Consider the following 24,378-nt stretch of genomic DNA (forward strand, 5'->3'; position numbering starts at 1 on the left):
ATATATTTAATATAATATATTAAATATATATAATATATATATTTATATAAATATATATAAATATAAATATAAATATATATAAATATAAATATATATATAAAATATAATACTGAGATCTTATATAAAATGCCTTTACATAATTGGTATTTTTTAGGAAACATTTTTATTAGTATATTCTTAATCATACTGAATAATGGTTTTTGTTACATTGTTTTCATAAATGCAAATAACATTCTTTGATCATATTTACCTCTCATTGCCGTCTCCTCCCTCTGATCACCTTTCTGGTTATACTAGCTTCCCTGATACATTGATGTTATCTATTTTTTCCTTTAGATTCCAAATATGAGGGGAAGAATAAAAAAAAAAATTGCCTCTAGTCTGGCTTATTTCAGTTAGCATTGTAATCTCCAGTTGTATCCATTTTCCTGCAAATGACATAGTTTTGTTCTTCAACATTTTAAAAGTCATTATTTGTTACTTTTGCCAATAACATTTAGTTTGTATTTAGGTATTTTATGTTTTCATTTAGGTATTTTATGTGTCATTTTACAAAGAGCATTTTGAAACTGTGAGATCTCAACACCATTTTAACATTTAAAATATATTTGTACAAATAATAGAGGATTTTTTAATAAAGGTTCAACAGCTTGTCTTTTACAAGTAAACAAATATACTAATAATGTTAAAATTATAACTTGCCTGTGCACCATCGTAGACATCAAATATAACAATCAATTTTCTATTTTAAAAATATATTATGACATTTCTAATAAGGGGGAGGATTTTGCATCAGTTTTGAATTCTTTTTTTTTTAAGAACTTTTTGTTTCTCTTAACTAAAATGAAAATTCCGTGAGTTATGTGTCCTGATCACTTAAAAGTCTTAAATGTGCCTTTACATGCATTTCAAAAATTAATCCTAGAAGGCCTGTTTCTGCTCATGAGAACCTAATCTGAGGTGTGCAGTTTATCTGCTGGAATGGAAGCACTTTTCAAGTTTATCTTCTATTCCTAGTTCATTTAAGGAAAAACCAGCCCACTCCAACTCTGTGTCTGTGGCTATATCAAAGCTGTCTCTGAGTAGAGAGGAAATGCCTCAGTTATTACTTCTCACTTGAGAGCAACAGCTGTAGCTAATCAGTGGGTATTTCTCTGAAAAGAATTAGAAATTCCATATAAACCAGAGTATAGTTCTTACTGCATTGCTAGCAAACCTTGCACAACAAAAAAGTGACTGTAGCTCAGTTCATCTTGGAGTACCATCAACAATTCACATTTTCCCTGAAGTCTGGACAGCCTATCTTAGCTAATAAACGTCATCAGAAGATGAGGTTTCAAAGTGTTTTTCAATTCCACCTGAAGTTTGCTGATACAGGTATGACAGGTGTTGTGTCAAAATATTTAGTCCTCAAAAAGTCTCATGTTCTTAACAACCTTTTCTTCACATGCTTATCACAAAAGTTTAACCAACATAAGTTTAACATGAACTTATTATTGGTGAGATTTGGGAATACATTTAGTGGCCTGCTGAATGTTTCACTTGTAAGGTTCCTACCTTCGCCTCAAACTTAAAAACTCCATAGTACCCTAAAACTACCTCTTCATCTTGATATCTGTATTTATTTATTTTTGATCATAGAATCATTGACTTCTTTTCCTCTTTTGCCCTTCCTCTAATCAGTCTTCAGTTCATTCATGTGTTCAGTAAATATTAAATACTTCTTTTGTACCAGAGTATTAAAAATAGCTGCAAGTTTTCTGTCTTCCTGAAACTTAAAAACCTTGTTCTTATTTAAAAGTATATTTCAGCTATCTTTTTTAGAATTGTTTCACATCAGAAAAATCAGTTTCCTAATTAGTATCTCTGTTCCACTCCACCGTGCATATGTCTAACAGTTTAATCTTCCTGAAATATTTTATAAGCTAACATTGGCTTTTAACTCTTTAGTAATGAAAATACTTTATGTAATTTGACCTTCCACAAAATGCTTTTATAAGCACTCAGTTTCTTTAGACCATGATTATGTAGTACTCTTCGCACTTTCTAGATGAGAAGCAGCTGATAAGTTTAAGAGCCAGGACTCAAAACTTTTCAACAACATCAAACCTTTACCACTTACGACCCTCTGAAGTCTAACCCTTATCTCTCTTACAGTACTGTTTTCTAAATTACTGCACACATCTACCAGTGTGACCAAATTTACACTTATTAATCTTTAAATATGAGTTTTGTCGTTCTTTATCTTGTAGGCATATGCTTTGCAAGAGTAATATTAGCACTAATCAGCAAAGTCTGTGCAATCAGAAAGTACTATCACCTCACAGTCAAAGAATTTGGGGGTTTTTTTGTAGTAAAAATATTCACACAAATAAATAGATGACATTTGCTTTTAACTTGTTCTTATATGTTTTTGCCAGTTTTCATTTAGGGAAAACATTTAAGTTTTAGGTCGGCCTTTTGAATTTATAGTTTTTCCCTATTAACTTCTGCATTGCCGCTTCTCCTCATCCATGTCCCCACCCTTCCTTGAAACTCTTCTCTCCCTCCCTCTCTTTCCTGCCTCCCCCTCCTTTTCTCTCTTTCGCCTTGATCCCTGCCATCCTCCCTAACTTTATGTGTGGAGTTTACATATAATTTCTAATTTTTGTTATTTATGTACATGTTTAGTCTCTCCAACTGGATTAAATGCTTCTATAGGACAGGACTCTCATTTTTACATTTAAAAATTAGTATAGTTTCATATGTAGTTGTTTTTGTATGACTATTTATATATGGCTTTAGAATTATGTAGGGTAGTAAGTTAATTGAAAATGTGCTTAAAAGATAATATGTTTTCCCTTTTTTTCCAGAGTTAAAAACTCACCACTTAAACAGTCACCAGGTTATCAGACAGAACTAGTTATTCAGTTGGTATGGGTGGGTGGAGAACCACCACAACAAATAACCAGCCTGGCAGTCAATTCTTCCTATGGACTGTAAGTATAAGATATGCTTTTCTCAGTCTTTCCATAGTACTCCATACACCATTTTATTTTTAAAAATAGAAAGGGCTATCTTTGTTTTATTGTCACTTAAAATGTTGTTATATAACTTTAATTTCAAACTAAGCTCAATGTTTATTTGGAGCATAATTTTGTTCTGGATAATTTACCCTGGGTATATATACACTGCTTCCTATATAAAGTAAATATCTCATGGACCAATGAATTATTTGAGATATAGCTTTAAGGTCAATAAATCATCTCCTTTATATGCTCCTAAAAATAATAATTTTATGAACTGACAAAATTGTGTTATAAACTGATTTTATAAATATTAACCATAGCTATGTCATTTGCTCTTTCTACTTCCAAAATTAAGTTTCATAAATTCAAAAGGCATTGGAATAGCTTAATAAATTGTTCATCTATACTGCACATGTGTTTGTTTTATTTACCAATTCATGCTTTCAAGTATTAATTAGTGTGAATTATTATATGTAATTTTTATTACAATATGCTAGGTTTATAAAGCATATGTTGTTTTTCATTTGTTTCAAAACACTGTAGTATAAGAAACTTGTAACTAACTATTCAGTCCCAGAACTGTTTATCACATGCAGGTTACTGTCTTTTTCCTATGTGTATCCCTAGGGTCTTATTCATCTTTTTTGATCTTAGTAGCCACCACCATCTTTTCTATTTCTTATAATTGTACATTCAACTAAATTAGCTATAGTCTGAGTTAGTATTCTGTGGTATCTTGTATTTGTTGCCATAAATGTAAGAGCACAAACCTCCTTCTTTTAAATCTTTATTGCCCACAACCAAAGAGTGAACAAACAAGGAATAAAAAAAGAATAGCAAGTTTCAAAGGAAGTTGCAAATTGATTGATTACACATCTCCCTGCACTAATAGTTATGTTTTGTTTGGCACTTTCTGTGTATTTTTAAATTTTGAATTAGTTGCCAAGCCTGTATAATTTGTAAATCCATATTTAAAACTTCAACTGAGAAGTCTAATTATCTGGCCACTGTGTACACTCACGCACAACATTAGTCAATTGACTCAAGTTGGAGTTTTTTTTCTTTAGGTGCATCATATAGTCTTCAGTCACCATGGATTTACCCATCCTCTTATGCTACTTATGTAACTCTTCTATACATGACAGCTTTCAACTTCTGACTTAAGATATCTTAAAAAAAATAATGATCCTTTATACATAGTTGATTGGTTTGTAGTTATTGACATAATTGAGAAAGCATTTTGAACACCCTGAGAGGGAGTCTTCTAAGACTTAATGCTATTTGTTTTTTATTCTTGACTACAGAGAATTACCAAAACTTTTTACCCACTGTGAAGTCCCCTGCTTTCCTAGGAGAAGGAGATGTCTCCTCTAAGGGCTTCAGAATACTCTCAAGGCAAAAAAAAAAAAAAATAGGTGTTAACATTGCCTCATATGGGAAGTTTGTATCTCTGAATAAATTTCAACTCTTGTGCCAAATATTTTTCATAAATGATGTTGATAATTGATCTAATGATATTGGATGATGAATGTCTACAGAAGATATGAACAATTTCAAGAGAAGGCACATGTAACCTGTATTTCTATACCCACAGCTTTCTTTTGTTTCAAAGAAGAATTTTCTGAAAGACCCATTATTCTTCCTTCTTCAACCTTATAGACCACAGTACATTTTATTGTAAGTAATTTTTTGTGCTGAAATGTTTACTCTTTTTCTATTTCCAGGGTGGTTTTTGGCAACTGTAATGGCATTGCTATGATTGACTACCTCCAGAAAGCAGTACTGCTCAATCTGGGCACCATAGAATTATATGGCTCTAATGATCCTTATCGGAGAGAACCTCGATCTCCTCGTAAATCTCGACAACCTTCAGGAGGTAAAAGAAAAAAAGAAAAAAGTCCTAGCTTTAGGATTTGTGTAAATGTTGGCTTACTTTTGTAAATAGAACCACTTCTCTGAGGTATGTAGTTTATCTGATTTAGATTATCTGTATAAAAAGACATCAGTGCTACTTTTGTTTTGTATTGTCATTAGGTTTTGCTTTTGCGTTTAATGTGCTAGGATTTTATTTTTTTATTTATTTTATTTAATGTTGCAAAAGAATTACCGACTTCTTCCACTAGATTATAATAACAGAAATATTTGTCTCATTATTGTAGGAAAAAAATTAATTTTGAAATTTTGTCCCTTTTGTTGTTTGGTCTCTGTTTGAGTAGTAATTTATTGTTTTACTTATTGAAAGGAATCCTTTTCATGTGAAAAAAAAATAGATGGATTCAAAAGTGATTTGAATTCTAAAAAACAGAAAATTCTCAAATAATCTTGATTTAGTACAAGTCCAGATTTGTTTAGAATTCTTTATAGCATTTTTTTGTGCTTTGTAGATTTTTGACACTAATGTCTCATAGAACATATGTATAGTTAACTAGTCAGTATTTCTTGCTTTTTTTAACTTCATAACACACAGTAAATGGCATTCAATATATGGTACACAGGATATACTATTGAGACTTTCAGCAATAATTGGCCTGTGGGCTTCAGATTAGTCTAGGCCTGTCTACAAGACCAGGGATTGAGAAGAATTCTTTTTGAGGCATGTTTACTCATTTGCAGAATACCTCTATGCATTGGAGTACAATTTGAGAAATTCTGGTCTTTACTTCCTAACTCAATCCTGAATTCAAATTCTCCCTGAGCTAGTGGTATAACTCCAGGTAGAACACTTGCCTAGGCTTAATCTCCATCAACATAAAAATTTAAAAATAAAATAATAAATAAAGCTCTCCCTGATTTTTTTTAGTTGTTCTCATTACATGATTCAGCTAAAATTGCCAGTTTTACTGTGTATAAAAAAGGGGCAGAGGTGAGGGATATAGACTTTCTATCATTTTAGCTTGATGGTTGAATTTCTCTTTTTAAGTTTTGTGTTTTGTTTTTTTTTTATTCCACGTTTCTGAGTGCAATCATTTTGTCATGTAAAATCTTCAGCAGAGATTGCTGTTTAAACCATGCCATTCTAGTATCTCTGTCTCCTTTTTTTTCCCCCTTCCCTTTTTTCTTGCTTCATTAAGGTATGCTGATTGTGACTTCTTGCATGTGCGGTGTTTCTAGCTTATATTCTGAGTCTGTGAAAAAGCTCCGTTCTTCTTTTTTAAGTAAGTTATTTGTCTTGGCATGTCTGTTCTTTGTAAAATCGTTTTTGTTTGTTTTAAATTCATTTATTTTTAAGAGTCTCTTAAAACATTTTTTATCAAAAGCACTGTATTTATTACTTAGTTCACTTCAATAAAATATGAAAACAGCTATTTAAATGCTATGTTTAAATCCAATGGACAAAACAGAGAAAATAATATTAAATGTTACAAGGTTAGAACATTGCCATCACAGAAGTTTTTCTGGAAGATAAAAACTTTAATTTATAAATTATAATTCTTTAATTTATAAATTATAATTCTTTATAAATCTCAGATAAAAATTTTACTAGTCCTAAAATTAATTTCTTTTGTTCTTTAGACCCTATAGTAGTTTAGATAAAATTACTGATAATTAACCCTAAATTGATTTAAGAATAACACTTTCACCCTGCAATTAAAGATTGTTAAATTTTACAACATTCTGCTTTATTCTCTAGTAAACTCCATAATATTACTTATTATTTGCTTTATTTCAAATTCAATTTGGTGTTAGGAATAGGAAAACTATTTGAGTTTTTCCTTATTAATTTTAAGACATTTACCCATTTTTATTGTACCCCATTTTATCCATAATTAGGGTTTTTTTAATAAAGACTTAAAGAATTATTTCAAAATAAGATTTAAATAACATTATAAGATATTTGTACCCCTAATTCCAAAAGGTTTTTATTTATTTTTCAAATAAAGTTAACTATAGAGTAATTTGTACTAATATTCTTTGCACTGATATTAAAAAAATAACATTCTTATTAAATGTAGCTTAATATTTCTTGAGGTTTAGCCAAAGTGGCATCAAATTGTTTTTCAATCTATTTTTTTAAATTTTGTGATAGTCATTTATTTATTTTTGGCACTGGGATTGAACCCAGGGACACTTTACCACTGAACCCATCCCCAACCCTTATAATTTTTTAAATTTTATTTTAAAATAGAATCTCTTATTATTTACAGAGGCTGGCCTTTAACTTGCAATCTTCTGGCTCACTCTTCCACGTAGTTAGGATTACAAGCACCACAGCTACCCTTCAATCTATTTTTAATAGATCTGGTTGAAGACACTTTTTGTTGCTAATATGTACTGCTGTATTTTCATTAGGAATCTAGTGTCAGTGAATTTATTTTATAAGACAAAACATTACTACTTAAGTTTGAATGTGTTATAGCTATAATACAATACAGTTGAACTACTGACTAAAATATCAACTGTGTTTTCATGGTAGAAATTATAAAACAGACATAGGAACAATTTATATATTTCAGTTACTTATATGTCTGCTAAAATTCTGATTCTACTAAAACTGGAAAATAGGTTTATATTTGTCTTCTTTAATTGCTCACTTTACCATTCAGAAACTGAAGGACACTAGGGAAATTTTCCTTCTGAATATGTTTCTTTAGTCCAAATCAAATCTATTTAATAAGGTGGAAGTGATAGACACTTGGGGAGAAGTGTTTGGTCTTACTCTCTGAAGTCAATTATCTTAGAAACAAAAATCTGTATCTGTATTTTGCAAATAACTTTTTCAAAATCTGTAGGTAGAAGTCTCTAAAACTAAAGGGTTTTTGTTGTTTTGTTTTTGTTAGTTGCAATTATTTTCAAGTCTTCAGTATTTTTAATAAGATAGAATAGGAGAAATAGCTATAGTGCCCAGTACTACTGCTTAAAAATTCTCTCTCTCTCTCTCTCTCTCTCTCTCTCTCTCTCTGTGTGTGTGTGTGTGTGTGTGTGTGTTTGTATGAGAGAGAGAGAGAGAATGAAAAAATACACAGTGGTCCCACTTATCTGCCAATGACACATTCCAAAATCCCTGAAGGATACCTCAAACCATGGGTTGTTCATCTGTGATGAAGTTCAATTTAGAAATTAGGCATGGAAAGAGATTATCAATAACTAATACTTAAAGAAATGACTCTATAAAAAAAAATAAAGAAAGAAATGACTCTAACAATATACTGGATTGTTATGTGTATATGCTTTCGTTCAAAATACCTTATTGTATTTTCTCATCCTTTTTCTTGTGATAATATATACTTAAACACTTTGTGGCTTTTCTTTGGCAAATTGGAATCACTATTCTTGCAAATTATTTGGCCACAAGTATAATGACACTGAGGTAGCAAATATGATAGCAGAGAGAGCTGTGAAGTGACTGACTAGCAGATAGCATATATATTATTCTGGCATAATGATTCACAAAAATCTGGGCAGGACAGTGTAATATTTCATTATGCTCCTCATAACAGCACCTCTTTTAAAATTTATGAGGTATTTTTAGAATTTTTCATGTAATTTTTCAGATTTCAATTGACCACAAGTAACTGATACCCTAGAAAGTGGGTAAAGAGGGACTTCTGTTATGTGTATGTATACATGAAATAAGGGACACATCCAATAATGTATAAAATATTGGACAGATTAGTAAGTTTTGTCTCAAATTATAAGACTGATTTCCAAATAATGGGAAATATAACAAAACATTGTTCAAATAAAAACATGGTGATGGAAAGATTAGAACTATGATTTAGGGATGACTTTAAATGGTGATTAAAAAAAATGAACTGGCCATAATTTTCCTGTGTTCATATATGAATACCTCACCAGTGAATCTCCACATCATGTACAACCCAAGAATGGGATCCTAATTAGAATAAATTATACTCCATGTATATATAATATGTCAAAAAATATATTCTACTGTCATGTATATCTAAAAAGAACAAATAAAATGATAAATAAAAACTGAAGTAAACTTAAAAACAAAAAGGTTGAACTAAATAACTTTGTTTCACAGCTCCCTGCTAAAATAAATTATACTTTTTTGAAAATATGAACACTAACAGAAATTAAAGCCTACTCTACTTTATGTAAGTAAGACAGACTAAGCAATAATAAAAGGATATCAAGGAAAATCATGAATTTGAAAGATACCCTCAACTGTGTATATTTTTATAAATCAGTTAATTTGATTTACAAATATATCAGAATGCTAGCATAAGCTGCTATGTAACTGACACCTTGTATACATATTAAAAGTAGAGGTGATCAATAAAAATCAGCAGACATTCACTAAAAGTAAGTTGTAGCAAAATCACTTTTTTTTAATCTGGTAAATTACATTAATGGCTATGGTAGCTTGTCGACATAATAGTTCCTGAAGTTAAGTATTTGATAAGAAATTCTGTGATACGTTTATGAATCAAACAGGTGGTAAATACCTTGTACACAATTCCAAGACTGATTATACCATGAGTCAGCAAAATACTATCTGCAGGACAAATCTGACACACTGCCTGAGATTTTAAATATAGTTTTATTGGAACAGAGCCATGTTAATTTATGTGTTATCTGTGGCTATTTGGGCTACAGCATTAGAGCTGAGTAGTTTCAATAGAGATTTTAGATTGAAAAGCCTAAACTATTTACTGTCTGCATATTTATAGAAAATGCTTGCCATCGCCCTCAGGTTAAATAATGGTTATCTACTGGGTCAGTTTGTGGTCTAACATTAACTTTGGTGTGTGTGTGTGTGTGTGTGTGTGTGTGTGTGTGTGTGTCTCAGATAATAAATACATTATGTTGAATAATACTTGATAATTGAATTTTATAAATAGTAAGTCAAGGTTCCTATCTGAACATTTGAAAGAGATGTGCTTACTACTATTTAAAGGGTAACTCTTGAATTTGATGGCAGAATGGATTCAAAAAGTTATTTATAGGTAGAAACAGTAAACTTAAACCAAAGAAATGAAATTTATCAGTAAATAAATATAAAGAACATTGTGTAATATATTAAAATTGACTGTATATGTACAGAACAGAGAAAACTAGCTGAAGGATAAATAGTTGAAGATTTTTTTTTAGTTTAGTTAGGCAAAGCTGAATGTAAATCTGAGTCCTCGTTTTAAGTGTAAGATACTAGAAAAGATACTTCTGAGGCTCTGTGTCCTCAGTTGTAAAATAGAGATGAATCACTGTCTTATAAATTTAATATAATGAAGTGGCATAGATCATGTATCTAATCTTGTGACTGTAACATTGTTCACGCTCAAGTGGTTGTTTTACATCTACTGAATACAACATAATGTGTGCCAATGTGACAAAACTACTGAATACACTAAAGTGAGACTGTAGAATATTTAAAATTAATACTTCGAGTCTTAGTATCTAAGTTTTCATCCCTATGTTAGATACCTTAAACACTCAGTGCTTCAGCTTTTTCTTATGTAAAATGAGGGTAACACTCTCTTCCTTATTGATTTCTGGAAGGGTTAAATGAGTTAAGAACTTAGAAAAGAATCTGCCATGTAGTAAGTGATCAGCCAGTGCTGGATATGAACAGCTAGCTAAGGGGGCTGCTGTACATTTTGAAAACTACTAGTAGGAATGTTTGTTAAAAGCATCCTGTCAGTAACAGAGTAGTTGATTTAAATTATATACTGTGAAATTCTTTTACGTGTATTCACTCAATTATTTAATGACATTTGAGTACCTACCATGTACCATGCACCATTATAGAAAATAAAACAAACAAAATCCTCTGTCCTCGAGGAACTCACATCCTAGTGAAAAATGCAGCAATAAGAAGATAAGTAGTATGTAGTAGGTTACATAATAATGCCAAGGGGAAAATAAATAAAGGAATGGAGATTTGAAATAGATGAGGGTATTAAATTTAAGATGAGTTACTGGGTAACTTTGGAATGAAGATTTAAAATGTACAGCAAATAGAAATTGCTCTGAAGTTGTATATATGTGGAATTCAAAGGACAATGTGGACTTGGTATGTAGAAGTAGAGAGAGTAAGAGTGATGGGAAAGTAGGTGAAGGGGGACAGAAAATAACATCAGAGAAATAAGAGGATATCATACACCATGGGATTGTATACATAAACTGGCCATATACAGTTGGACTTTGACTTTTATTCTTAGTGAGATAGAAGGCATTGAATGGGGTTTTTAACTGATTTAATGGTCATTGTAATACATTTTATATTTAAATTAAGTCTGAGTTTTATCTGGTTACCTCAGATTAAAAATTCCTTTATTTATTACAATGACCATTAAATACAGCTTCCTAAATGTTTCTTCTTGGATGATTTTAAGAATGATAACCATATCATATGGTACATTTTGTAGTATTTCATATGATTTATATAGTACATATAGTGTATTATTGACAAAAATTCTCTGTGTGTATTATTTTTGAATATTAATTCCTAGGTACATTGTAATCACTACAGAGTATATTATCACTACTGTTTAGATACCTGCTATCTTAAGTGTTCTTTCAAAAAAAAGATTAGATAAGCAAACTATTTTATCAAATATTAAGTGAAATCTATTACATGTTGTGGGAGGCCAGCTAGCATGTGACCCTGTTTATCTCCTCTTCTGATTGGTGTGGCATCCTCCGTCACTCTGTGATCTGGTTGCCTATTTAACCCAGACAGTAGCCCAATCTTTAGGTTCCAGCAACTGTGTCTTCGTGCATGGGCGTGCCTTCCCCATGAGTTGAGCTATGCTCACCTGATCCTTTGTAATATTACCCCTTGCCCTGTTTAGGATAGAATTTTCCATGGAAACACCCTTTGTGTGTCCCCTTCTCTTCCTCTGCACTTGGGTGTGGCCTTCCTAGATGTCAGTCACCCTGCTGACAGCAGACATCATGAAGCTAGACTCAGCCCCTTGAAACCTGATCCCTTGCCTCAATAAAAAGGGTCAGCTCATGTGGGCTGTCTCTTTCTGCGGACACTTAAGGTCAGAGGAGCCATCACAGGAACTCCAAAGAAAAAGGTATTTCCTTCTCTCCTGTGGTTATTTCGTGCACCCCAGTTCCCCTGGAGTGACCCCTGAGTGTTTTAGTCGTGAGGATCCTGGCAACATGTATCATTTTAAAACTGTAAGAACTAGGGTTCCCCCCACCCCAAAAAAATAAAACTATTAGTTTGAAAAGACTGTTTTTAAAAAAGAAAAAAAAATGTACTACCGATTCATTGATTCTCATTCCAGAACTTGAGTACCTAATGAAAACAAATAATATATAATTCAGACTGGAAAACACTTGTTATAAACCCAATTCAGAACTTGGTATTCTATGAAAATGTTGCCCTAAACATTTTTTTAAGAGACCATAGAGATTATAACATCACGTCTTTTACCAAAGTAATGTGAAATATACGAGTTATACATATCCATGGGTTGATGTGACACCCAACTTCTGTGGCCTAATGAAGCCCCTTTTCTCTTGCCCAGCTCCTCCAAATTCCTGATATGTTTTCATATATAAGTAATTTTTAAACGATTTGCTGGAATTTTTTTTCATTTCAGTCATGAGACAAGTTCGTACTTCTTTTTTATCTTGTATTTTACCATACCTTTTAGTTCTTATCTTTTTTATTATTATTTTTATTTATATATGACAGTGGAATGCATTACAGTTCTTATTATACATATAGAGCACAATTTTTCATATCTCTGGTTATATACAAAGTATGTTCACACCAATTCGTGTCTTCATACATGTTCTTTGGATAATAATGTCCATCACATTCCACCATCATTTCTAACCCCCTGCCCCCTCTCTTCCCGTCTAACCCCTCTGCCCTATGTAGAGTTTGTCTATTCTTCCCATGCTCCTTCTCCCTACCCCACTATGAATCAGCCTCCTTATATCAAAGAAAACATTTGGCATTTGGTTTTTTGGGTTTGGCTAACTTCACTTAGCATTATCTTCTCTAACTCCATCCATTTACCTGCAAATGCCATGATTTTATTCCCTTTTATTGCCGAGTAATATTCCATTGTGTATTTATTCCACATTTTTGTAATCCATTCATCTATTGAAGGGCATCTAGGTTGGTTCCACAGTTTAGCTATTGTGAATTGTGCTGCTATAATCATCGATGTGGCTGTGTCCCTGTAGTATGCTGTTTTTAATCCTTTGGGTATAGACCAAGGAAGATAGCTGGGTCAAATGGTGGTTCCATATCCAATTTCCAAGAAATCTCCATACTGCTTTCCATATTGGTTGTACCAATTTGCAGTCCCACCAGCAGTGTATGAGTGTACCTTTTTCCACACATCCTCACCAGCACTATTGTTGTCTTCATAATAGCTGCCGTTCTGACTGGAGTAAAATGAAATCTTAAAGTAGTTTTGATTTGCATTTGTCTAATTGCTAGTGATGATGAACATTTTTTCATTTACAATAGCCTCAACAAAAAATACTTGGGAATCCACTTAATGAAAGAGGTGAAGATCTATATAACAAAAATTACAGAACCCTAAAATAAAGAAATCTAAGAGACCTTAGAAGATGGAAAGATCTACCTTGCTCTTGGATAGGCAGATTAATATAATCAAAATGACCATACTTCCAAAAGTACTATACAGATTTAATGCAATTCCGATCAAAATCCCAATCACATTTCTCATAGAAGTAGAAAAAGCAATCATGAAATTCATCTGGAAAACTAAGAGACCTAGAATAGCTAAAGCAAACCTTATCAGGAAGAGTGAAGCAGGCAGCATGAGTATACTCGACCTTAAACTATACTACAGAGCAATAGTAACAAAAATGGTATGGTATTGGTACCAAAATAGACTGGTAGACTAAGGGTACAGAATAGTTCTTGTCTATAGCATAAAATACCTTGCTAAACTTTCTACTAAGAATTTAAGCCATTCTATAAAATAGATGACTGGTAAAGTTTATATATATCTGAAAAGAAAGTATTTTGTTAAAGGTTTTTAAAAGCTGATGTTACAGTTTTTAAGAGATTTTCTCTTCAAGATAAGTAATGTGCAATATTTTTAATATAGCAAATTTAGAGATATATTTTCTTATTTATCATTCAGAAATATTTAAATAAAGTGTTTAAGACATACCTAGTGGAAACCATATTTAGGTTTGAGGGTCCTTACGATGTAAAAATTATCAAACTTATTTGATATGTATATATTCTCCCTTGAGGAATTAAAAAAGAATTATATTATATGCTCCCACATCTCAGATTTTAAAGAAAGCCTTGCATTATGTCTACTGTCCTTTAAGAATATCAGATTATCTCAATTGGAAACTCTGTTTACAAAAAAAAAACTATATTTTTATTTGTTTAATTGAAGGCTATTATATTATTTTGAGATAAGTTATATCAAAATGTTTCTATCTGAAACTTTATAAGCATAGTATCACTACTGATAATCTGTTAATCGTACTACCAAGTTCTTTTCAATAGATAGTGAAATCTATCCTATAAATAGATGACAAACCTACTTATATAAATTTGTGGTGTGATTTCTTTTTTTAGCAGGTCTATGTGATATTAATGAAGGGATTGTAGTCCCAGAGGATCGCTGCAAATCTCCAACTTCTGGTAATTTGTCTTTTTATTGTATTAATAATTATGATTTTATATAAAGTAAGACAATATATCAGTGTATTGTTTTATAGATAAATATTTAAAAATATACCTAAAAGATACTAGTCATGTATTCTAAAAATCATAACTATTCTTTGCATTCTGATTAAGTAAAAAGAAATACAAATACTACCATATAATATCCATAGTTTTTACCTTCTATTATACTTTTAGAGAAAGATAAGATATATATATTTGGTGCCTCTAGGCACTTTTGGCATTATTTTGAAGAACAGAGAATAATCAATGAAAAATTAATAATGTAATATGCTTCTCTGGATTCCTTGAATAATATCCATTTAAATGTAATGAAAAGTGTTGTTGTTTTTGTTGTTGTTGTTGGGTGTGCGTGTTTTGCTTTTTGTTTTTCTTGTTTTTGCAGTGCTGAGGATCAAACCCAAGGTCTTGTACATGCTAGACAAGCACTCTGTCAATTGAGCTACATGCCCATTCCTAAATATTATCAAAGACTTTTGATACTTAAAATTAGTGATGACTGTGAATGATTAGAATAATTGTAAACTAGATTTGATTTTGTTTTTGACCAGCGTAACTTCTGAACTATTTACAGTTTTATTAAAGCAGTTCACATTTCTTATCTACAAATGGGTCTTTATGTGACCTTTGTGTATATTAATATTTCTAAGGAACATTATTTTTAGTATATTTTGAGGTCCCTTAAGATTAAAGATATCTTGAATTTGTTATTTTATTTTAGTGTATTGAAACTGCTAATCTTTGATAAAGTTGACTTCTTAATTTTAACTGCTCAGTGATTTAATTATTCTGGGTGGAAATTTTCATTGGTGTTCTACTGGAAAGATTGATCTTAATATAAGTAACTGTTTTCAGACAAGTTTTTATCCTTCTGTAACTGGTTCTATTACATTGGATATAATTGTAAGAATGGGAAATATTGAGAAGGATATCTTACTTTACTCCCCCACATTTCAGTTTAGCTCTTTATTAGATCTAAGACTGTAAAAACTTTATTTCATTTTTATAATTGCATTTTCCTGATTTTGCACAAGTTGATCATTTATTTTTTAAAATTAAAATGTGTTCATACATTTTTATTCCTTAAACTGTGTATTTATATTTACTTACTCATTAAACTGATAAAACATAGGAATCACATTGGTACCCAATATTAAGTCTTAACCTTAGTAGAATAAAGTTAAGATGAATACTATGAAGTGGGTAATTGTTTCTATCTCATAGAGTTTTTTTTTTTAATTTGGAAATTAGAAGTATAATATTTTCATCACTAGTCTTCTTCATTCAACTACATGCAGCATAGTTCTAATTTTCTCACCTTCTCCAAAGCCTGTGTAAATACCATTGTCACAATATTAAAGATATAAATCAAAAGTGGATAATTTGGATATGTAACATATAAATATTATTTAAACAATCATCAAAATTGTGTGGTCAAAATTCAGCTCAAATAAATTAATATTCCTTTTTGTCCTAAGCCACACTTTCAAACAGTAGGTACATCTAGCAGTCTAGAATAACCAAACAAGGAATAATTATAGATTAATGTGTAAGGAAATTTAAGTATATAAATGTAAAAAGTGCATAAAAGTAAAAAGTCTCTAACTTCTCTTTTCCTCTAACCAGAGAAATTCAAACGTGGTTTGGTCCATGTGAAAAGACTATAATTTTAACATGTAGAAATTCATATGACCTTAAATATTTTAATATTGTGTAGTTTGAAATGCAACCTTAAAAAATCATTGATAAGTAATGAATGCTTACCCTTAGATATAGAAGCCTTAATTTATTTATTTTAATCTTTGGTTGTGTTCTAAAATATATAAGAATGGATTATATTCATTCCCACATATAAGGAAAGATTGGTTTTCAAAAAGTTAATCTTTCATCGGCAGTAATTGAGCCTGAAACATGTTTCAGATATCAGTTATAGAATTCTATACAATAGAATAGAAACCAGAATGAGATTCAGCCAAGCCATTTTTTTGACACTATATTTTCCCTTCTTACAGACTATCTCTACTGGCCCATGAGGTCAATCAAAAGAGCTACTAGAATGTCATGGTATTAGAAACATGAAAATTAAGCTGGGCATGGTCAGCAAATTGGGAGGCAAAGGCAAGAGGATCCCAAGTTCAGGGCTAGCCTCAGCAACTTAATGAGATTCTGTCTCTAGAAAAAAATAAATTAAAAGGGCTGGGATGTGGCTCAGTGGTAAAAATTCCCTAGGTTCAATCCCTCGTACTGAAAAGGGAAAAAAAAAAAAATACTGAGCTGAAAATTAGAAATTAAATTACCAGCCTCAAATACTTTTCACAGTGAGATAAGATATAAATGAATAAAATAGTTAAATGATGTTTTATAAATTGTTAAAACCAATATTAATTTTAAGGTATTTATAGAAAAGGAAGAAATGTATAAAAGGTTTGTAAGTTAAAATAAGTCTTTCATAAATACTTAAGAGAAGGACGAGTATGGTGGAAATGTAGAGTAGCCATAGTGCATTTTATCAAAAACAATGGGTTTACTTAAAATTAAATCATATAAATGAAGAAAGACATTTTTAAGGCTTTTAAATCCCATAATCAGGGTTTGTGATTTTAAGTGTTTAGTTAATCAGTATGAAAACTATCTTCATAACATCATGAGAAAGTATAAGTAAAAAATATAGTTTACTTTTTCATTTTTAAAAAATAAACAGTGGTCTCTCTGAAATAGAAAGTTAATTCTGCTTAAGAAACATATACACCCTGAGCAAATAAAGGTAATGGACTTAATTTGTTCTTTATTTCAAAGAATTCAGATTGTTTCACTTAGCACGTTAGTATTGATAGATTTTTTTTCTTTGAAATGTATTAACCTGTGTGTACATGTTAACGTGTGCAGGGGAATGTGTGTGTGTGTGTGTGTGTGTATACATAAATCACATTATCTTTTTTTTTTAATGTTAGGTTATTTTCAACTGAAGGGCCACATGTACCATGATATGAAATGGTGCCTTGAGAAGTTTTTGTGTGCCATAGAAAAAACAAGCTGTAGATATTGTTGTGTGTTTGTATTTAATTATAATAAATTTGTTCAAGTAGGATATAGTGAATACCATTTTGGAACTTTAATAAGCTATCATAGGGTTATGACATTCAGTAGTAGGCATTTTTAGTTAAGGAAAAAATTAAATCTGCTTATCTTATTTATATTTCAAGCCTATGTTGCCTGTTTATGTTTTTAAAAATCAAACATTTTAATTATCATATATAGTTGTTATCCTGCTATTACATGTGAATTATTTGTATCAAATAAAACTAGTATTAATAGTACATTGTTTGTAAATTCATGTTGCTATTTGGTATAAGAGATAAGAGATGACAATATTATTTTAAAATATAAGTAATATACCATGACACTTATACGCTTTAAATATGAATGATATGTATGTGAAAAACAGCTATTCCTATTTCTGTTCCTAACAATGACACTGAGCTCAATGTTACTTGTGGTTTTTTTTAATAAGGAATATACGAGGATTTAGAAATGCTATTTACCAAAAATAATGTTTACAACTCTTATAGAAGTCATTGGGTCCTGCCAGTATTAGCAGGTTTACATGGGCAGAGAATGTCAAGGATATTTGCCACCTGGCCAAAGGAGGGAAGTATGTTTTGGAAAAGAGGAATGGCAGATGTCAAATTTTGGCCTAATTCATTACGATTCACAACTTTTACTGGGAATGATTTTAAGCCACAGAAGGATACCTATATATTTACCTTTAATTGTTTTCCATTCATTCAGCAAATATTTACTTAGAGATACCTAATTGAAAAACACTCCATTGATGACAAAGGGGTTGCAAAAGTGAGTCAGATATGGGCCTTGTTTTTAAAACTTCACTTCAGTGAAGGTCTTATGTTTGTAAATTTAAAATATAAGATGTTAAATGATTAATATCATATAAAAATGTGTAGATAAAGAATTATGGGAATTCAGAAAAGGGAAAGTGATTTAAAACTGGGGAAATTGTGAAAATTTTAATTGGTGAGGTATCATTTGAGATGTGCCTATTAAAAAATACGTCTGTAAAAGTGATACTTTCTTTATATATTCTTTAAAATCAAGATTTTTGCCAAATTGTTGTTACTGAATGAAAAATGATTATAGAGTTAATATTTACATATACACGGCCTACCATGAAACATTTTGCACTACTGATTGCTGTAGTGTATTATCAGACTAGTTAACTGTATAAATGTCCTCCTTCTGTGATAACGGACATAAAAGCTTGTTTTAGAGATGGCTAGGTTTTTTCATTTGTGCTTTTCTCTTGTGCAACTCAGTGTTTGTGACTATGTGCCTGTTCCTTCCATTGTCTTTATTTGTGTAGGTTCTTCATCACCACACAATTCAGATGAAGAACAAAAAATGAATAATTTTATAGAAAAGGGTATAGTATCTTTATTTTAAGTCTTTTCTTTTACTTATGTTTAATTCATTTAGTTTAATTTGAGTAGATTTTGACATTTTATATCAAAATATTATTTTCAGTGAAGACCAAAAGCAGAAAGTTTTCCAAGATGGTAGCCAGTGATATAGGTAGGAAATAGAAATTTCTATTTTGTTTCTAATCCTTGCTATATGCAATGCTAACCCAGCAGCTGAAAATTATCCAATACATTGCATTTTGTACATATTAATTGTTATTCCTATTCAAAATAATAATCTCTTGGGCTGTGTGTCTTCTAAACTCATTTGGGCAATAATTATTAAAAAAAAATCAGTTAAATTGGGGCTACAGTTCTTTCTCTCATAGTGTGAATTATTCTGATAATTTTTATTTTTGCTTTATTTTAAAATAAAGCAGGGTTCAATTTATGCCATAAGTAGCATGATTTTTTACTCTCGAGTTAAGTTTTGAAGTAGTTTTTCCTCATGGTTTCATTGGTATTTTGTTCTGCCTTTATAACATCTCCCTCACATTTTCAAGTCCCTAAATTTCAAGGAAATTGTTTCTAAAGATTGAATCTTTTAGCCTATAATCTTAAATGAGAATTTTCTAGTGCCCCTCTACCCTTCCCCCACTACAAGTAAAAGTATTTGTATTACCCCTTTTGATTGTTTTTGTAGATATACTTTGAAATAAATTACTCAGTCTAAAGTTCTCAAAATTTTCAACTGAGGGGAAAAAATATACCATGAAATTTAGGAGGACATAGTAAAATTAGAGGTTTTTGGTCACAAAAATTTTAATGTTTTCTGGAGAGTTTTAAAGTCCGAAAAAACAGTTGTAGAAATAGGTCATAAATTTGATCTTTGATTTTAAATAAAGGTATTATACAATTATTATATATTTTCCCCCACCAAGATCTCTACTAATATTCTTTGGATTTAGTTAAATTAGAGGAATTTCTAGGCAGCTGTAATAGCTTTGCTTTTCCTCAACTGATAACGTTTACTACATGTTTAAATTTTAAAAATTCTTAGAGATAACACCCATGTTATCTGCATGTTATAAATTGAACCCTGTTTAGTCATAGTAACGGTGGCTGACTATTAGCCCTCTGGTCATTTTCTAAATAAGGTGGTTTATTCTTGGGCAAAGGGGAATAAATTATTTACCTCTTCGTACTTTTCATGAATCTGTTGGTAATAGATAATTCACTTTAATTATGTGCTAGCACTGTTGCATAATACCTTTTAACAGATTTCCTTTTTAGGAAATTCTATCTTAAGAATGCATTAGAGGATGTTTTATTATTACATAATGTAAAAATTTAAAAAGGGTTTTCTAGAGACATTTTACTAAATAATTTTTAGAATTAAATTACCTACGGATTTTATCTTACATGAATGGAACTTTGGTGCATAATTGAATTTGTTCAGTTTCTCTGTCTGGTTTTTAGTTCTGGAGGTTATATTTACTTTTTTTTAAGTATATAAACCAGATTCCCATTTTTTCCTGTGTTTTAACTTGGAATATTTGAGTTTTGCCTATTTGAAAGACTTCAGTAACAAATTTGTTACAGCTGAGAACATTAAGGGAAGAATAGTTTTTTGATAGCATTCTTGGTTTCTTTTCACATTATTTGTGAGTTTTCTTTTTATCATGCAAGTTTCTGTAACTATACGTTTTGGGAAACATGTTACCTTATTTCAAAATTAGGTTAGTGAACAGGTATGCTAACAATGCTATATCCCTAATTTTATATAATTTTATTTGTTTTCAGTTGGAATCTTTCAGGTTTTTTTTTAATCTCATAAGTTGGTATTTAATAGGAAAGCTGATACCTCAAATTTTTCTTTTTTTGAATCAATGCTGTTTCTACTTTTTTGTAATAAGAATTAGCATAAAATATGCTGTTGAAACATGATTGGGGAAACATTGGAAGAAAATTCATAGCTCTTCTGAGGCCCTGTCTCAAGACTGGAATTTTCTTTGTGATACTATGTTGTCAAAAGTACTATGAATGCTTGAACATTCTGAACTCCCTATTTCTCCATCACCCAGTCCCATATTTGCTAAAAAGTACCCTGAACCTCATAAAAGTATCCCCTCTCTCTACCTCAATATGCAAACACTTAACTTATAGTTTTACTATTTAGTAATTATACAATGACTTCATAAAGGAGAGCATAAGAATTAGACCTAAAAATGCCAAATTGAACATTGGTAAAAAGAGCCACCTTGTATGGCTTTGTCCCTTATTTTCAGCTGTTCTTTGAAAGTAACTGTCACTGGTACCAGAGAGAGAGATTTTGTGTGTGGCATTGGTGGTGCAGAATGCCATTACACTTCCATAGTTTAACTCAGGTTGGATATTCAGCTCCTTCTCTTTTCCCACTGCCAGTGGATAGATGAGGAAAATAGTTTTTTGTTTTTGTTTTATGTACCTAGTCATTGTAATTTTTTCTGGCATTGTACCAGCCCTTTTAAAATAATATTTATCATTTAATCACTCAGTAATTTCAGCGAGCAATTTATTGTTACTTTCTTATTTTACAAACAAAGGAACTAAATATATGTTATGTGTCTATTTGACAGCTGGGAAATGACAAAGCAGAATTTACACCTAAGCAGTCTAACTCCCTAGACTGTCCTCTTCAACAGTCCCTTATAGTACCTGTTAATATAATTTAAGGCTCCAAGAATTCAAAAATAAATGTATTATGTGTTTCATAATTAGATAACCTGGTATGGCCCTGCTCTGTCTACATGGTAAGCTGGAGAAAAGATGGTTCATAGTAAGTTCTTTGCTAGCATCAGATCTTGGATCCACTTCGGTATCCATTACCCATTCATAATATACAATACTTAGAAGTTTGCCTTCCTCAGAAGACCAAACTTAAGACAGATAACTAGAGAAAACTGTGAAATACCCTAACCCATCTACCCAAGGCCTGGCAATCATAGATTGTTTTCTGATTGATGCTAAATTAGGTGAATGAGTCTGACAATGACTTCCTTTTGCTAGCTTGAGGAGAGCAGCCTATAAAGGGATAATAAATTTAGTCCTTTGAGTTTTATAGCAAAAGCATAGATGATAATATAATTATATCATCAACAAGAAAAGTTACATAGATAGTAATTTATTTTGCCTATTTATACCTTACAATTAATTTTTGTTAGTAAAATCTAAATTACCACTATGGTTAGCGATTTCCATAAATCACTGAAAAAGTAAAACTGCTTATGAATTTTTACCTGTTCTTTTGTATCTTATAAAAAGTGAAAGTGAAATTCTGCAAAGCTTTTTATTTTGTTAATATCAAAATAGTTCTAAATTGTTTACTTTTATTAAAAAAATTAATCAAATTTTTCGTGATGTTGTTATGAATAAAATATGGTCTAGATTTTAGTATCATTTGGTACATTTGAAATACATGATTAATTTTCTGAATATTACTAACTCTATTTTATTATAATCTGTTTCATGTTGAAAGCAGATTTCTAGTTGAATTCCATAGTCTTGTAATCTGGCCCATGTTCCTTTTATTACTAATTTTCATGTAGAAGGAATGATTACTGAATCACCTGATTACATGATGCTTTGAGGGGGAAAATAATACTAGAAAGTAATAAATAAGGATTCCAAATTATGATGACTTAAGTTTTAAGCCAAAACAAATAGATATAATAGCTCCATTTAATGGGCGCCTCCAAAGTTCTAGACTCTGTACTAGATAATTTTTCATACTTGTTAATACAGGGATGATTATACCCACAAGGCCCCTTTATCTCTCCAATTCTGAGAGCATAATTATTTAGGTAATGATTAATTTCGTAGCAAAAACTAAAGTAATATTTTAAGTCAGTTTAAATGAAGGTATTGTTCCTTAGTCTGAATGTTGTTAGTTCTCTTTACATGAGCCTCTATGATTCTTTTTTTAAATTAAAGTGTTCTAATTCAGCTAACACCTTTTTTTTTATTAGTTTACTCTCAATCACTAACTTATTAAATCACAGTTTTAAAGCATTTCTAATCCCTTTAATTTTCAAGAAAGCAGACTGAGTCTGAGAGAAATGAAGTGGCATATCCAAAATAATTTTGATATGTAATTTTAATATTATTTCTGGTAATGACCTACCTACTCAGAACTCCATTGTGAGTACTTTAACTCTTGTTCTATGAGAGCATGTCCCTTCAGTCATATTTCATACTGCATACTCAAGCCTCTGGTTTTTGTTTCTTATATAGTCACTTTTCTGGCACTCTCTTCCTAATTTTTTTTTATATTTATAAGTTGAAAAATAAACTCAGAGCGACCCATTTAGAATGTATTGGTACATTAATTACTATTTTAGATTATCCAATTAATTCATCATAAAACTCAGAATAGTGCTGATATTTTAACATTATATTTCCCAGTATTATACCAAAATGTGGCTGCCAAATTTATAGAAATTCACCTTTATATTCAGTCCACAAAATAGCTATTAAAAGAATAGAAGCTCATCGTGAAAGAGAAAATGAATAAAGTGTGCAGTGATACTGTTTTTACAGGTAACTTTAATATTTCTGAATTTGAAAGAAAATTATTACCCTTAATTGGTCAAGAAATACATTTTGTAGGCAGGTCTTTAATAAAAGTATCATACAAATCAAAGTTCCTCTAATGACTCCTTTTTCTTTTTCAGGATGGCTAAAATCTGAAGAGTATTGGCATATTTGTATTCAGATTTTAATTATTTCGGAACATATTTTCTGTTAAATTTCTTAATAAATTATGCTCAATTCTTTTTGTTTCATATTATGATATTTACTATGTATGCACTTATCTGTAGATCTATCTTACATGATAAGAATGTACAGTTATCTTTCTACAACTTATTTACTGTTTGCTTTCTAACAAAATTAATGAATTAATATTAGTGATAAAATAAATTTTTATCTGCTATCATTTAGCCAAACTATAAATGTGGCAGTTTATTTTCTGTCATTATTTTGTTACTGTTTTAGGACTACCATTGCAAAATCCCACAGACTGGGTGACTTAAACACCAGAAATTTATTTTCTCACAGTTTGGGGAGCTAGAAGTCCAAGATCAAGGTATCATCAGGCTTGGTTTCTCCTGAGACATTTCTCCTTAACTTATAGTCAGCAGCCTTCTCATTGTATTCTCACGTGGTGCCTGTGCCCCTGGTGTCTGTTATATACCCGGATTTCCTTTCTTAAGGACATTCATCAAATTGGATTAGGGCTCAATTTAGCAATTTTATTTTAACTTAATGACATCTTTACAGACCCAGCCTCTAAATACAGTCACAT

The 24,378-nt window shown here is 30.8% G+C and overlaps 1 protein-coding gene across 5 annotated transcripts in view; it reads left to right on the plus strand.

The window, feature by feature from the left end:
- Stxbp5 (syntaxin binding protein 5) overlaps positions 1–24,378 on the plus strand; it is a 161,942-nt gene that overhangs the window by 98,656 nt on the left and 38,908 nt on the right. For 2 of the 5 annotated variants that reach the window (XM_015502085.2, XM_048799587.1), the window contains 5 exons: positions 2,853–2,978; positions 4,733–4,884; positions 14,512–14,577; positions 18,998–19,057; positions 19,159–19,206. In XM_015502085.2, coding sequence (XP_015357571.1) covers positions 2,853–2,978; positions 4,733–4,884; positions 14,512–14,577; positions 18,998–19,057; positions 19,159–19,206 — 452 coding nt within the window. The remainder of the gene's footprint in view (positions 1–2,852; positions 2,979–4,732; positions 4,885–14,511; positions 14,578–18,997; positions 19,058–19,158; positions 19,207–24,378) is intronic. The other 3 variants (XM_048799555.1, XM_015502091.2, XM_048799576.1) reach the window with 3 other exon arrangements.

The sequence above is a fragment of the Marmota marmota genome, unplaced genomic scaffold, assembly GCF_001458135.2.
Source record: "Marmota marmota marmota unplaced genomic scaffold, marMar, whole genome shotgun sequence".
In the NCBI taxonomy this organism is placed as follows: Eukaryota; Metazoa; Chordata; class Mammalia; order Rodentia; family Sciuridae; genus Marmota; species Marmota marmota.